The 13051-nt window shown below is 41.3% G+C and overlaps 1 protein-coding gene across 5 annotated transcripts in view; it reads left to right on the forward strand.

Annotated features, from left to right (window-relative positions):
• Bcar3 (BCAR3 adaptor protein, NSP family member) overlaps positions 1-7016 on the forward strand; it is a 109568-nt gene extending 102552 nt beyond the window's left edge. For 4 of the 5 annotated variants that reach the window (XM_055628146.1, XM_055628145.1, XM_055628144.1 and 1 more), the window contains 3 exons: positions 1020-1131; positions 1388-1600; positions 6376-7016. In XM_055628146.1, the coding sequence (XP_055484121.1) occupies positions 1020-1131; positions 1388-1600; positions 6376-6554 (504 nt within the window). In that variant the 3' untranslated portion in view covers positions 6555-7016. Of the gene's footprint in view, positions 1-1019; positions 1132-1387; positions 1601-6337 lie in introns of all 5 variants that reach the window. The other variant, XM_055628147.1, reaches the window with a different exon arrangement.
• Positions 7017-13051: the final 6035 nt, after the last annotated feature.

The following is a 13051-nucleotide window of genomic DNA, read 5'->3' on the forward strand; positions in this document are numbered from 1 at the left end:
CTGTAACTGCTGACAGACCACATCTCATCTTTGCTGTGTAATAGCTAGAGTTAGCCTCACTAACAGGCGATATTCCTGAAGAACCAGTTAGGGCATGCTGGAGTTTGTGGCATGGCAGAGGCTGCATCCATTTGGATCATCAGGAATGTAGTGGTTTGGGTACTGACTAGTGAAACCAAGGAATTTAAAGAGCTTGTATTAGAGAATGCATAGACCAGTGGTGCTCAGCCTGCCGGTCACAACCCCTTTGGGGGTCGAGCAACCCTTTTACAGGGGTCACAACCTGTGTCAGGTTGGGTCTATGACTTTGTCTGCATTGGCAGAGGCTGGATGCTGTCAGCAGCCTGTCAAACACGATAGGCCTAGAGGGAAGTGAGGTCTGTTGTCTGTCTCAGGTCTGCTTTCCCTTTTGTGAGTGCTTGGAGGACTTTGATTAGAGGAGTCCTGCAAGCCGGGTCAGACCAGCACCATCAACACCGCTGGGGCTTTATTCCAGCCATTTCCCTAAACACAGATTATCTCTACAATCCTGCCAGGTGCTCATAACACCTGTCCTTGCCACTGAGGGACAAATCTGCAGTCACATGTCCTGGAAGTCAGAGCATGCTTGGCACATACTTTTTTTTTTTTTTTTTTTTCATTAAAATCAAATGACAATGACAAAATGAGTGGCCACCTTAAAGGCAAGATGCTGAACAGATTAAGCGTGTGGTAGCAGAGAACTCACTCTCACTAGCTGTCCTCTGACATGCACACAAAATAACTATAACATGATAGTTACTTTAGCATTTATTCTTTTAAAGTCTGCACACGTTAAATGTATTCACACATACAAGCATTTAAGAGTTGTGGGATGGGGCATCAGAACAGTGCAGAATAAGGCACAGGGGTTACATTTTCTCTCAACTCACAGCTACTCCTGACAGTGCCCTGCTCATCTAGCACCTATCCCAAAATTTAAACAGAAAGGTAAGTTTTTAAAAGAGCATTTCTGAAACAGTAACCTTTCCCTCTTGCAGATCACAAGGTTAGAAAAAACATGGACTGCTCTGAGACACCACTACACCCAAACAGCCATCCTCTATGAAAAGCAGCTGAAGCCCTTCAGCAAAGTCCTGCATGAAGGCAGAGGTGAGCTCAGGAGGGCAGGATGTGTGCCAGAGCTGCTTACCTCTCTCCTGTGTTAGTGGTTCCTGTTCTTTTGTCAGAGCTTCAAACAGGGTGCGTGCTAAGACCCTGCCGTCTGCAAGGCTGACGCTGGCCTATAATCACACAGTGGCCTTGCATGTACAGATCTTCAGTGGCTCCGTGAAACACAGATGACCAGTTGGCTCTGTGATGAACTGTCAACAAAACATGATCTGGGACTTTCTTCCTTGTTCCTCAGAGTCTACCTGTGTCTCACCAAGCAGTGTATCAGTCCCGCTGCTGATGCCTCTTGTGACGTTAATGGAACGCCAGACGGTCACCTTTGAAGGAACTGACATGTGGGAAAAAAATGATGAGAGCTGTGAAATTATGCTGAACCACTTGGCAACAGCCAGATTGATGGCCGAGGCTTGGGAGAGCTACAGGATGAATGCTGAGAGGATCTTGGCAGGTAGGCACCAGTTTCTAGAATCCTCTCTATGTACGGATTAAGAGGAAAGAATGAAAGAAAGGGCAGAGATGCCCTCAGTTAGAAAAATGACCAGTGAGAAAAGATTAAGGTGTGGATACTACATTTCCTGTGTTACTGCTCATGACTTTCTATTTCGGGAATGTCTCAGAACAAAGAAATGGGTTTCACTGTGCTGTGTGTGTGCACCTGTGTGGAAGCCAGAGGTCAACTTTAGATGTCTGCCTTCTGGTACCATACGCCCTTTTTATTGAATAAGTGTCTCTCACTGGCCTGGAACTTACCATGGGGGCTAGGCTGCCCGGCCAACAAGTCCCAGGACCCTTTATCTGTGTCTCCCAGTGTGGGGATTAGAGGTACATACTAGTGTGTGTGCCTGCACACATATATACAAGCATACATATACACATATATATGTATATAAGATGTATATAAGTATATATGTATGTATATATATGGATATAAATAAGCTTGTATGTATATACTTATGTACATATATATATTTTAAATATATATATATATATATTTTAAGCCTGGTAATGATGGTGCAAACCTTTAATCATAGTATTTGGGAGGCAGAGGATCTCTGTGAGTTCAAGGCCAGCCTGGTCTACAAAGTTTTAAATTATATGTGTAGGTAGGTAGGTAGGTAGGTAGGTAGATAGACAGACAGACAGACAGACAGACAGATAGATACATAGATAGATGGATGGAGATAGCATGAGTGAAGGTGCACAGGGAGGCCAGAGGCATCATTCTGTCGAACTAGCTAGAGGCTTGTAGGCTACCTGACATAGGTGCTAGCAGCCAAACTCAGGTCCTCTACAGTACACATTCTTAACCACAGAGCCACTTCTCAGGTAACCATGACCAGCTTAAAAAAAAAAATCTTTTGATAATTTCATACACGAGTACTATATTTGTATAATTTCCGCCACATTTCCCTTTACCTCCTTCCAAGTCTCCCTATGTAGACTGCTTTAATTACTGTTGCACGCACACACACAAGTATGTATCTGTAACTACAACCTGAGTCCATATGTGTATGTGTGTAGGGATGACCATTTAAGATTGGATCACCCATCAGGGTCTTATCCTGGAGGCGACTGATTCTTCTCTTAGCCGCCATTAATTACCTTGTGTTGCCATTGTACAGGCTGGTTTAGGTGACCATATTTTTGAGGTTTCATGGGTGCAATTTTCTTTCATATGTAGAAGACATATGTCTTGGTCCTCTGGCTCATATAATCTTTCCACACCCTCTTCCTTGATGTTCCCTACACCTTAGGTGTAGAGCTTGGGCTGTAGATGTATCAACTGGGGGATGGGCAGCCCATGGTAAATTGTTCTCTGCATCTTGACTACTTGGGGATTTTTGTTGATGGACACTATCTGCTGCAAAAAGCAGCTGCTTTGATTGGGGGCGAGAACCACACCTCTCTGTGGATAAAAGGACAGTATTTAGAATGCAGTTGGGAATTACAGTGGTTTAGGAAAATGGTGGTAGTAGTGGGTTTTCCCCTGACCTCATCAACCACAGGCAGTTGGCTAGGTTTACAGTACCAGGCACGAATTCCCTCCTGTTGAGTGTGCCTTAAATCCAACTAGATGGCTGTTGGTTACTCCCAAGATAAAAGTGTCACTTTTGCACCCTTGTAAATACCTTGCTGTGATAGTCATAGTTGTGGCTCACAGGCTTTAGAGCTGAGTAGGACTTTTAATTGCTTTTCTCCTTTGACAGCTTGCATAGTACCCACAGATGTTATGAGAGCTAGTTCTCATGGAGGCTTCCAGGTCAATTCTGGCTCCACTCATCCAGGTCCCTGTCTAAAGAATGTGCTATCTTCAGCAATAGGGTCTTACCTTCAAGTTCTGGGAGTCTCTTGAACCCCTTTGATGAAAGACTCAAAGGTTTTCTATACCTGGCACTAGGGTTTCTGTTAAATTGGCTGGCTCTTGGGGGTGGGGAGGACATTATCACCTCAAATGGTGTAACTTCATTTAAATTATTTATATGTGCATACATATACATGGATATATGTAAACAAATTGTTTCTCAATAGTTTTTTTTTCAATCATCGTGGGGTTTTTGTTTGTTTTTTTTGTTTTGTTTTGTTTTTTAAGTAGGAACGAGGGAGGGAGATGGGATGAAGCCTCTCCCAGTTTTCTTCATAGCACCTGTGTCCTATCGTTCCCTTCTCTAGAGCTCTCCACACAACCCACCATGGTCCCTTTTCACGAGGCATTTGTCTTGGTTATCCCCCTCAGAATAGTATTTTCTATTTTATTACCTAAAAAATTCATTTTCCACTTTCTTGGCAGCTGAATAGTATTTTCTAGAGTATATGCACCACACTTTCATTATCCATTCATCAGCTGAAGGCCATTTAGGGTCTTTCCATTTTCTAGGTATTGTGAGTAGCATACAGTGAACATGGCTGAACAGGTGTCTGTGTGGTGCAATGCGAAGCCCTTCGGGCATATGCCAAGGAGTGGCATAACCGGATCACACAGTAGATCTGAAATTTTTGTTTGTCATACTAATTACAGTTCCACTAACAGTGAATAAGGATTCCCCTTTCCCCACATTCTTGCCAGCATTTCATGTTTTCTTGATTTTAGCCATTCTAAGGTAATGGGGTAGGTAAGATGAAATCTCAAAGCAGTTTTAATTTGCATTTTCCTAATTGCTAAAGATGGCGAACACTTTTAAAGGTATTTCTTAGCCTTTTTTGTTTGTTTGTTTGTTTGTTTGTTTGTTTCTTCTTTCGAGAAACCAATAGCACATTTTAAAAATTGGGCTATTTGTCTTTTTGACTGTTCTTTTGAGTTCTTCTCAAAAGAGGATAGTAATCCTCTGTCAGAAGCTTTTTTTGTGTGTTCTGATGTTGCATTTGTTAGCTGCTTATGTGCAGCTTTTTAAAGTGTATTCTGGGGATTGAACTCAGGCCTTTGTGCTCACACAGCAAATGCTTTACTGACTGAGCTGTCTTTCCCAACCTGGAATTATCATTCTAACTCATCCCCAAACTGTATCCTGTAATTCCAGGTAATTTAGGGGTCTTGTATCTCCTTTCTTCTGTGGTCTATCGGGGGACAGGATAAATAAAAGGCAGAGTTGAGAAGAATGTGCACCATTAACATCTGGAAAGGCATAGCCACCATAAGTGTTCTATCTAGACTTCATTGTGTTCCTTGCTCCAAGTGTCCCTCACATTCTGGTGAGTGCTGTGTAAATTGAACTTTAAGCTCTGTAGTAGAGAGCAGCTTCCTCAGACAGACTGATAACCAGTCATCACAGGTGTGTGTGTTCCACTTAGTTAAGTGGTTAAGGCAGATAGTTCCTTACTTTTACACACATGCACAGTCAACACAAAGTCCTCTGGTTTGGTAGTGTGACTCAGATAACAAAAATATACAATTCAATTAAATAGATATTAAAGCATACTATATATGGCATTTGATATGGCATAATCAGTGTATTTGGATAAACTTAACGATGCTTGAAGCCAACCTATAGCAAATCACTTTAGCTCTTATTTTCTTTTCCACCTTTGAAGTATAAAAAGTTCTTGTAAGAAAACATAAAAGAAACTCATAGTGCCCCTAATAAACAGATTTCTTTGGACATATAATGTGTAAACCCTAACCAAAACACTGATTAATCATGATTTTTAATTTTGGCTTTTTAAAACTTTAAGTGAAAAAGGAAGATCCTAGCAGGGGAAATAGTGTTAAACATGTATCTTAAACATAAGACTTTTAAAAACCTCTTAAACCTCACCAAGTAATTTAAATAGACACTACATCAGAGAAGACACAGAAGCGGTAAGGGAATAACTTGTTTAGGAATGGAAGTTCTGTCTGTAGTGAGATACCTAGATGGTTCTAATGAAGAATATTGATAAAACTTGGGCACAGAGATATTGGGATTTTCAGGTATTACTAGTGATACAAAACTGAAGTATTTATGACTAGTTCTTTAAAAATAAACATGGGCTTATTGTATGACCCAATTTCTCCTAGAGAAAGGAAAACAAATGTTCACACGGGCTTGTGCATGGTGACATTAATCACAGTATATCAGTTAGTGAATGGGTTAACAAAGTCTGTTCTGTCCATACTAATGCCTGCTAGCCAGCAGTAAAACAGGATGGGTTACTGCTAACATGCCCCACACAGAACAGCCTGAAAACCATCATACGCAGTGAAGGGAGCCTGACAGGACAGTGCATGGCACCATGTGATTCCATTTCCATCATACTTCCTAATAAGCACAGGAGCACCCAGGCTCCTCAGTGGTTGTCTAGGACCGGGCAGGAACACAGACTAGTTGTCCGGAACTATGAGGGAACTTCCTAGGCTGAGGCAAGTATCCTAAGACAATACATGAATCAAACCTTACAGCTAAGATAGTTGAGTCACATGGAATGCAGTTGAATCATATGACAGGTAAATTCTGCATCAGTAAAGTTGTTAAAAACAACCCCAGACAAGGCACCAGCCACCAACACTCCTTAAAGCACCACAGTCCCACAGTGAACAAAGGCTTCAATACATCCGGCTCAGTGAACTAACTTGTGAATTCTCTGAATCGGGTCAAATGAGGAGGTCCTGCATTTTTCTTTGGAAGCATTTTTTAGAATACCAAGAGGTGGGAGGTCATTTTAATTCTGCTTTAAAACAAGCTTTCATTCATTTTTGAATTTTTATTTTTAGGTAGAACGAATTGAACTTCCCTGTTTTGTTTTGATTAGATTTTCAACCGAATGAAGAAATGAGTGACATCTTGACGACTGAGTTTCAGATGCGACTGCTATGGGGCAGCAAGGGGGCCGGAGTCAAGCAGACTGAGAGATATGACAAGTTCAACCAGATTCTAACCGCCCTCTCTCGTAAACTGGAACCACCTTCCGTGAGGCAGGCCGAGGCGTGAGATCTGTCCAGACGACCTTGGGCCAATACTGAGCTTCGCCAGTCCTGCTGGGAATGCTATAACCTGACAAAGTGCAAATCTAACAAGTTACAAGCTTTTAATATCCATGGGATATTAAATTGCACAGAGCATACTTATTTATGAATTGTTTAAAATTACTACTGATTTTTAAAATGAATGGTAATTTATTGTTAAGATAACTATTGCTAATGTTGATCAGCAAATTTAAGAAGACATAGCTATGTTGCTGGTTGTTTAATACCATGGTATTTGACCATTCTTACTTTTAATTCCATGTCAGATAAATGTAAATAGAGGCATTTAAAAGAAAAGCATGAAACACTGCAGAAGGTATCAGTTATATGATATTCTTTCAATATGAAACTGTAAATAGCCATGAGTGGAAATATATCTTTTTGTGAAATAATTGTATCCTATTTCTTTAATATAGACTCAACCTAACATGACAGTTCTAACTCTGGAATTCTAAGGAACTTTCTTCCCTATCCCCATATTAAACCAAAAGTAACAGAAGGGTTCTGCCACAAGATACAGAATGAAGCCAGGAGTCCTGCTTCAAAAGACCTAGGTTCAAACTCAAGGGCAAGTTCTTGCCAACAGTCAGACTGAGCACCTGAGATGGCAGCTGCCATTCTAGTTCATGACACAATTGCTCTCCCACGTTGGCTCCCCTGGGAAACCCTCCCAGGCACACTTGGAGCAATGCTTTCCTTTCCCTAGTTCTTCTGGTTTCTCTTACCTGTGTGTTGGTTACTTTCTGTGGCTGTGTCCCAGATCAATTTAGGGAAGAGAGGGCTTACCTTGGCTTATGGTTCCAAAGGGACGAGAACACCGTGGCAGGAATGACATGGAAAGAGTGGGGCAGAGCTTGGCAGCAGGGAGCCCTAATCACACTTTATCTGCACACAGGGAACAGAGTAAGAACAGGAAGTAGGGAAGGCATGTTTCTTCCAGCAAAACTCCACCTCCTGAAAGTTCTCCCAAACAGCACCACCAACTTGGGATGTACTGTTGAAATACATGAGCTTTTGGGGGACATTTTCACCACACCAATCTCTAGAAGGCAAACTTTAACATTTTTACAATATACATTATTTGCTATAATTCGAATGAACTTAAATATATAGAAGAAGCATGTAAACTAACCGTTTCCTCTACCTGATAAATACACAAACCTGATAGGCTCATTTTCTAGGTTTCTGGCTCCCCTCCCCCCGCCAAACAATACTGTCTAGCATTTAAATACACTCTCCATTTTTTCATTGTAAAAAATTTAGAATACAAGATTTAAAAATATTCTGCCATCAACTATCAAACAGTTAACTGTTTGTTTTCCTATTTCTTTTTGTTTGTTTGTTTGTTTGAGACAGGGTCTCACTATGAAGCCTGGCTGTCATAGAACTCACTGTATCAGGGCAGCCTTGAACTTAAAAGATATCCCTCTTGCCTCTGCCTCCAAGTGCTGGGTTTAAAGGCATGTGCCATCATGCCTGGCTTGTTTTTCTATCTTTAAGTATTTAAATCACACCACATTTTATAGTCATAAAACAAGCCATGAAGTTTTTCACAATATTAAATAGTCCTTAGAGCAAAGATTGATCGTTTCCAGATATTACACTGTAAACAGGGCCTTAAAAATACAATATAACATAGTCACTTAAATACACTGTCCTAGTTTGCTTTTTGTTGCTGTGATTAAGCACTGATTCAAACACACTAGGGTTGGAAAGAGTTTATTACAATTTACAGCTTAGCGACATCAGCAAGGGAAGCCAGAGCAGGAATTCAATGCAGGAACCTGGAGACTAGAACTTGGGACAGAGGCCACAGAGGAATAACATTGCCTTGCTTCCGGCCTCTGCATCTTTACACAATTCAGAACCACCTGCCTGAGGTGGCATCACCTTTAGTGGGCTGGGCCCTTCCACATCAACCATTAATCAAGAAAATGTCCCACAGACATGCCCACAAGCCAATCTGATGACAATGCCTCAACTGGATTCCCTCTGGGTGACTCTATTTGTGTGAAGCTGACCTTGAACTTTAATTCTTCTGCTTTCCCAAATGCTGGGATTACAAGCATGTGCTACCACATCCAACCTACACTTGTTAATTGTTGGGGTCAGGGAGGATACATCTACTTTGGGCAACATAAAGGTTTAGATGCCCTTAGAAAGCTCTTTCACAATTAAACAGAGAGAAACTTAAAGCAATTCTACTAAAATCAGGGACAAGACAAGCCTGACCTTCTCTCCATCTCTTCAATATAGTACTTGATGTTTTAGCTAGAGCAAGAAGACAAAGGAGATCAAATGGATACAAATTAGAAAGGAAAAAAGAGTATATGTATTTGCAGATATGATACTAGACAGAAGTGACCCCAAAAATTCTACCAGAGAACTTCTACAGTTGATAAACACCTTCAGCAAAGTGGCTGAATACAAAATTAACTCAAAAAAAAAAAAATCAGTAGCCTATCTGTATACAAATGATAAACGGGCTGGCTGAGAAAGAAATTTGGGATAAAACACCCTTCATAATAGCCACAAATAATATAAAATATCTTGGTGTAACTCTAATGAAGCAAGTGAAAAGACCTGTGTAACAAGAACTTCAAGTTTTTGAAGAAAGAAATTGAAGAAGATATCAGAAGATGGAAAGATCTCCCATGCTCTCAGATCGGTAGGATTAACATAGTAAAATTGGCCATTTTATTAAAAGTAATTTACAGATTCAACATAATTCTTTATAGACTTTGAAAGAATAATACTCAATTTCATATGGGAAAACAAAAACCTAGGATAGCTAAAACAATCCTGTACAATAAAAACTTTAAGAGGCATCACCATTCCCGATTTCAAGCTGTACTACAGAACAATAGTAATAAAAACCTTAGTTTAAAAATATAGGTTTATCAATGGAATCGAATTGAAGACCCAAAAGCAAACCCATACACCTATGGACACTTGATTTTTGACAAAGAAGCCCAAACTATACAATGGGGGGAGGGAGAAGCATCTTTAACAAATGGTGCTAGTCTAACCGGGTGTTTGCATGTAGAAGAATGCAAATAGATCCATATCTATCACCTTGCACAAAACTCAGGTGGATCAAAGACTTCAACATAAAACTGGAATACACTAAATTGGATAGAAGAGAAAGTGGGGAATAGCCTTGAACTCATTGGTACAGGAGACCACTTCTTAAACTGAAAACACCAGCAGCTCAGACATTAAGATCAACAATTAATAAATGGGATCTCATGATATTGAAAAGCTTCTGTAAGGTAAAGGACAGAAATTTAGGAATAGTTCTACCTCAAGAGCCAGCTATATCATTCCTAGGCATATACCCAAAAGATGTTCCACCATACAGCAAGGAAACTTGCTTAACTCTGTTCATAGCAGCTTTATTCATAATAGCCAGAAACTGGAAACCTAGATGTCCCTCAACCAAAGAATGGATAAAGAAAATGTGGTACATTTATACAATGGAATATTATTCAGCTATTAAAAACAATGACCTGAAATTTGTAGGCAAATGAATGAATCTAGAAAAGATCATCCTGACTGAGGTAACTCAGACCCAGAAATACACACATGGTATGTACTCACTTATAAGTGTATATTAGCCATAAAGTACAGGATATCCATGCTACAATCCACAGATCCAAAGAACCTAAGTAACAGGTAGGGCTCAAGGGGTGACAATTGAATCTCACTGAGAAGGGAAATAAACCAGACATGGGGGCAGGTTAATGGAGGGAGGAGACTGGGTTGAGGAGGGCTGGGGAGGGAAGCAGGAAGGACCAAGTTGAGGGATGATGGATGGAGAGTACTGAGTGAGAGATCTAGAATCGTTGGGATGAGCCAGAAACCTAAGACAATGGAAACTCCCAGGAGTCTATGAGGGTGACTCTAGCTAAGCCTCCTAGCAATGAGGGATATAGAACCTGAAAAGGCCATCTAGTATAAACAGAAAAAAACCTCAGTGAAGGAATGGGACACCAACCCAGCCACAAAATCTTCGACCCTCAATTTGTCCTGCCTATAAGATGAAGCAGAAATCAAGGGAAGGGCCAACAAATGACTGGCCCAGCTTGAGACTTATGCCATGAAAGAGAGCCCACCCCTGACACTATTAATGAGACTCTGCTATAATTGTAGACAGGCACTTAGCATAACTGTCACCTGAGAGGCTTCACCCTGCAACTGATGGAAACAGATACACAGGCCCACAGTCAAACATTAGGTGGAGCTTGGGGAACCCTGTGGAAGAGGGGGAAGGACTGAAGGAACCAGAGCGGTCAAGGACTGCACAAGAAAACCTTTGGAACCAACTAACCTGGGCCGACAGGGGCTCATAGTGACTGACCTGCCAAGTAGACAGCATGCATGGGGTAGACCTAGGCTCTCTACACAAATGTAACAGTTGTGCAGCTAGGTCTTCAGGTGGACACCCAATAACAGGAGCAGGGGCTATCTCAGACTCTGTTGCCTGCCTTTGGATCCCTTTCCCCTCACTCTCAGCCTTGTCTAGTCTCTCTAGAAGTAGATACCCTAGTTCTACTGCAATTTGATATGCCAAGGCTGGTTAATATCCATGGGTGGCCTCCCCTTTTCTGAGGAGAAAGGGAGGAAAAGGAAGGATGTGGGTGAGGAGAGGTAAAAGGGTGGGGACTGGGAGGAGGGAGGTGAAGATGTTATGTAACATCAACAACAACATGGTGAAACTCAGCCTTTAATCCCAGCGCTCAGGGAGACAGAGGCAGGTGGATCTCTGTGAGTTTGAGGGCAGCCTGGTCTATAAAGTGAGTCCAAGATAGCCAAGGCTCTTATTACACAGAGAAATCCTGTCTCAACAAAAAAACCAAAACAAAAACCCCAAAAAACGTGGTGAATAAAAAATTTTAAAAAAAAGCTCTTTCATAAAAGAACCCTAAATAATGGCTAATGTCTTTTAATGAACTCAATTTTTATGTACCCTTTTAAATTTGAGCTCAATGATAGAGAATCTATCTTGGAACACTTTCTCCCCTCCTCAACCCCAAAAGGTACAACAAAAGCTCATCACCCAGAAGTAAACTTGAAGAAAAACACTAAAGTCCACCCAATGAATGGAAAAATGTCTTGGAGTTGTTGAACTTGAAATGCCCCATAAACGGGAGTCCTAATTACTAGATAGGGTTGTGAGGGAGCATCTATTGGAAAAGGGAAGATAAGAACTGGTTACCAGATATATTCTGGGTCTCTAGAGACAGAACCAACATATACTTATTCAAAGATTGTAGAACTTACAGGATTACGGAGACTTAAGAAGTCCCATTGTCAGGCCATCTGCACATGGAGACCCTGGAGTGCTGCAGCCTCTCAGTCCCAGTCCTCAGAATCAGGAAAACCAATGGTGTGTTCGTTGAGTCCAGAACAAAGGACTAAGACTCTGGGAGTTCCTCCTGTCAGTACTAGAGTCCAAAGTCCAAAGGAGAAGTCATAAAAGATGGGAAAACCATCCCAGCTCCAGAAGAGAATCCACTGTTCCTCTGGGCTTACATGCTGTCAAGGTTCCCTGCCCAATTAATGCCCATCTATCCTGAGGTTGAAAATTTCCCAACCACTCACGTGCCAACCTCTAGAAACAACCCAACACACCCAGTAATAATGCTTTCCTCCCAATATTCTAGTATCCCTTAATCCAGGCAAATCCACACCTGGCATTCTCCACCATCCCACAAAGTATGCCTGTCTCCATGAAGAAAGACTGTGACCTTCAGTGAGGTTTTGCAGCCATGGTTCTCACCATACAGGTCTGGCAATGCAACACAACACACACACACATATCACAACCAAGATACTGATTTATTGTGATCCCACGTTGATGCAGCCTACTAGACAGATACATGTTTGTCTTGCTAGATATAACAACTTACTAAAAAGCTACAGTTCAAAATAAGAAACTATTGTTAGGGACTGGAGAGATGGCTCAGTGCTTAAGAGCACTGGTTGCTCCTCCAGAGGTCCTGAGTTCAGTTCCTAGCAACCACAGGGTGGCTCACAACCATCTAAAATGAGATCTGGTGCCCTCTTCTGGCACGCAGGTGTACATGCTGATAGAGCACTCATAGGTAAAATAAACAAGTAATTTTTTTTTTTTTTAAAGAAAAGAAAAAAGATTAGAATGCCTGGCTCACAAGGGTAGGTCAGGATGGGGAACAAATAACCCTTTAGACTGAAACTGCTAGAACGGAGCATGTTTAAAAGTGGCATTATCTTTAAACCTGAAAATTAATTTAACAACGTCTTACTGTTCTATTGCAGTGAAGAGACACTGTGACCGAGGCAACTTACAAAAGAAAACATTTAACTGGGTGCTTACTTACAGTTTCAGAAGGTTAGTCTATGACCATCAAGGGCCAGAAGTACAGTAGCAGGCATGAATGATGCTTGGAGCAGTAGCTGAGAGCTCACACCTGATCTGTA

The sequence above is a fragment of the Psammomys obesus genome, unplaced genomic scaffold, assembly GCF_907164565.1.
Source record: "Psammomys obesus unplaced genomic scaffold, mPsaObe1.curated_primary_1811, whole genome shotgun sequence".
NCBI classification, from domain to species: Eukaryota; Metazoa; Chordata; class Mammalia; order Rodentia; family Muridae; genus Psammomys; species Psammomys obesus.